General features: G+C 46.7%; 1 protein-coding gene across 2 annotated transcripts in view; it reads left to right on the top strand.

The window, feature by feature from the left end:
• Positions 1 to 471: 471 nt before the first annotated feature.
• hlcs (holocarboxylase synthetase (biotin-(proprionyl-CoA-carboxylase (ATP-hydrolysing)) ligase)) overlaps positions 472 to 814 on the top strand; it is a 62,690-nt gene continuing 62,347 nt past the window's right edge. For both annotated transcript variants that reach the window (XM_040150153.1, XM_040150154.1), the window contains exon 1: positions 472 to 814. This exon is cut by the window's right edge and continues 52 nt beyond it. In XM_040150153.1, the coding sequence (XP_040006087.1) occupies positions 591 to 814 (224 nt within the window). In that variant the 5' untranslated portion in view covers positions 472 to 590.

Below are 814 nucleotides of genomic sequence, written 5' to 3'. Positions count from 1 at the left end.
AGTGTGGGTTAAATGTATTGAGTGTTGGCATATTTCAGACAGGTGACACTTCAGAGTGTGTGACACTTTAGTGTAGTGTGTAGTGTGTGTGAATGTAGTAGAATTAAGTATCATAACTGTCCATTCCTCTCCCTTTCTGCAGGTGATATTAGTCAGTAGGCCAAGGTAAACCTGGAAAATTGACAAATCAAATTCATTGGTTGAATGCTCAGAAAGTAAAATGAGAGAGAATGCGGAACATTCTGTATACTGATGCACTGTATACTGAAGGTATTCTGGGAACAACAGGATGTGGGGTACAGGACACAGAGAGCCGTTGTGGAATATTTGAAGGAGATATTTAGATATTTATTTACATAATGACGTAAACTCGTCCAGGGATAATATCCCATACTACATACTCCGTTACAGCAGATGGCGGTATGGAGCTTATACGCAATTGTTGGCACCTGCCAAAAACCGAAAGAAGAAGGAGAGCAAGGGGGGGGGGTGTTGCTGTTAGCTTGACGGCTGAGTCCGACCACCGTGTCAGCTGCGAATAACTTTAAATTATACGGTAAGAACAACAGCCACGATGGCCCCTTTCCCGTATGCTGGTTAAGATGTTAATAACGTTGTGCTACGTCTACATGTGGGTGCGCTTTCATAAGTGCTACTCGGTCCTGATCCGCAACGGTCTCGCTAGACTGAACAGCAGCCGCTTCAGTTTCAGCTTCAGTGTCTGCTCCAGCTCGGCCTCAGCACCAGCCACAGCACAGCCGGCTGGATGCCACGCAGACGTACGTCGGTATCCCAGCCCGCTTCCACCCGAGGA

Source organism: Xiphias gladius, chromosome 17 (assembly GCF_016859285.1).
Source record: "Xiphias gladius isolate SHS-SW01 ecotype Sanya breed wild chromosome 17, ASM1685928v1, whole genome shotgun sequence".
NCBI classification, from domain to species: Eukaryota; Metazoa; Chordata; class Actinopteri; order Istiophoriformes; family Xiphiidae; genus Xiphias; species Xiphias gladius.
This window is presented reverse-complemented; position numbering and strand designations above follow the sequence as displayed.